General features: G+C 40.1%; 1 protein-coding gene across 1 annotated transcript in view; it reads right to left on the bottom strand.

Annotated features, from left to right (window-relative positions):
• Positions 1-1,800, bottom strand: part of ccdc66 (coiled-coil domain containing 66) — a 14,612-nt gene extending 12,812 nt beyond the window's left edge. Inside the window, 3 exon segments of the mRNA XM_035661790.1 lie at positions 98-120; positions 283-341; positions 1,661-1,800. Of these exon segments, the coding sequence (XP_035517683.1) occupies positions 98-120; positions 283-341; positions 1,661-1,671 (93 nt within the window). The 5' untranslated portion in view covers positions 1,672-1,800.
• Between the last annotated feature and the right edge of the window lie 187 nt (positions 1,801-1,987).

The following is a 1,987-nucleotide window of genomic DNA, read 5'->3' as shown; positions in this document are numbered from 1 at the left end:
GTTTCATTTCTTCCTATCAGCAATGTTGTCTATTAGGAACATAAACATGTGCTGTATACTGCAATATGTGGCCGCAGGCTGTGAGGAGGATTCCTACCTTTGCTGCATTCTTCTCAACGCCTGCAGTGGAAAAAATATGTGACAGTGAGCAACCACGAATAACACACACACACACACAGGTTCATATTCACTAATACATCTGTAAGTCTGTGCTTGTGGAAATGTATCTTCTATTTAAGTGAATTTTCCCCAGAAAAGATTTTAAAGGCTGAAAGGACTCACCACGATTGAGTAAAATCAACTTGGGTTTTCCGTTTTCAAGCTCAAACAGGAGGCCGTCTCTGTGGAAATATCAGTGAAAATAGTGGAAAAACAGCAACATCCATTTGACTGCATTGTGTGTAAAGTACCAGCTCTTTAATGTTTTCAATTGTCCTATTGTGTTTATGTTTTAATGCCGTCGTCTTGCTGCAATAATAATTTCCTCTTGTGGGACAATGATGAGCTAAACTGGACAGACAGGTCTGTGAGTTAGTGCTCGACCAGTGTCCTGTAACTGGAGGGTCACAGCTTTCAATCTCTCAACAGCTGGAATATTTATTCTCATTTACAACATTTCAGTCTGTTCCAACTTCATCAGGTATTTGTTGTTTATGACCACAGCATTGTAAATTAATAAATATTCCAGCAGTAAGCAAAACAGTGTGGGTCATTTTTCATTTAAATTGTGTTTTCCTTCAAAGAACCTGTCACATATTCAGATTCTTCCAGCAGCCAAACTGTCTTAAATTCAGAAAAATATATCATTTGTGTTCTTCTCAGTCATTTGGGGGCAAAGATACACATTTCCCTGCCTTTGGTCTTAATTACCAAACCGATATTTGCTTGAAAACAAGCGTTGTGTAGACTTTTGTTGTGTTTTGTGACACTGAGATACTGAGACAGAACAGTGCATGCAGCATCGTGTAATGACATTACACAGTGTCACATGGTGCAGCACAGCAAAAGTCACACAACGGGTCGACGCACACAATATTAACATTCATTACTCTGCTTTTCTCCTGCATCATTAACTGGCTTTGGTTGGTGAGAATGACGCTTTAGTGAGTTAACATGAACTCAGGAGCACAGCTGTAACTCATCAGTGACCTGTCTCAGAAAAATGAAGTGTTACCTGATGAAACCTGCGATTAAAAGTAGTTTCTATTATTTCTTTCTTGTTTAAATGAAGTGAAATGAATGTTATGTTTGCACATACTCTTTTCACAGTGACATCTCTCTGCTGCAGCTCTGGTGGCTGGACTCACTTCACTGCTGTGTTCTTACTTTAATTTACATTCATGTGTTGTTATTCTTATATTCCTGTGTGTATCTGTTTCTTGTATGTGTGGTGTATAAAATACTGCATCCCTAAATGTCCTCCTGCAGGAATAAAGTATTTATATCTAACGTTATCTATCTGACACATTAAAACAAACAGCACCAGCCCTGCGTGTTAAAGGCTCAACCACAGCTCGTTGTGCATATCACCAGCTGTGTGTACGTATGAAAAGTAATGTGTTGTTTTAGTTTATTTGTTCAGTTTTGGACACAAACTACACAATAATCCCCACTGCGACACACTTGGCCTAGCTACTGGTCGTTGAAACAACAGACTCACCCGAGATTCATGCCCACAGACAATGTTCTGCCCAGATGGCGGCACAGACCTATAATAACAGGAACAATGTGGTCTGTTAATAGTTTATATTGAAGCTAAAGCTCCGGACTGACCGCACCGCCACTCGGTTCCTGGTTGTTCACTTGTGTACGTTGGTTGCTGAGAACGACCAAGAACGGCTGCACCGATTGGCTCATTCTGTCCCAGTGTGACTGGAACAGCCAATCAAATGTCTTCATTTGGAGCTTTACGTCAGAAGATGTTGCATTTGTGGAGACTGGGAATTTATTTAAAATGAGGCAGACGTGACAAAATGTAACGTTTGTT

Source organism: Morone saxatilis, unplaced genomic scaffold, assembly GCF_004916995.1.
Source record: "Morone saxatilis isolate NCDOM2014 unplaced genomic scaffold, NCSU_SB_2.0 Contig18, whole genome shotgun sequence".
In the NCBI taxonomy this organism is placed as follows: domain Eukaryota; kingdom Metazoa; phylum Chordata; class Actinopteri; family Moronidae; genus Morone; species Morone saxatilis.
The sequence above is the reverse complement of the archived record's forward strand: the minus strand, read 5'-3'. Positions and strand labels throughout refer to the sequence as shown.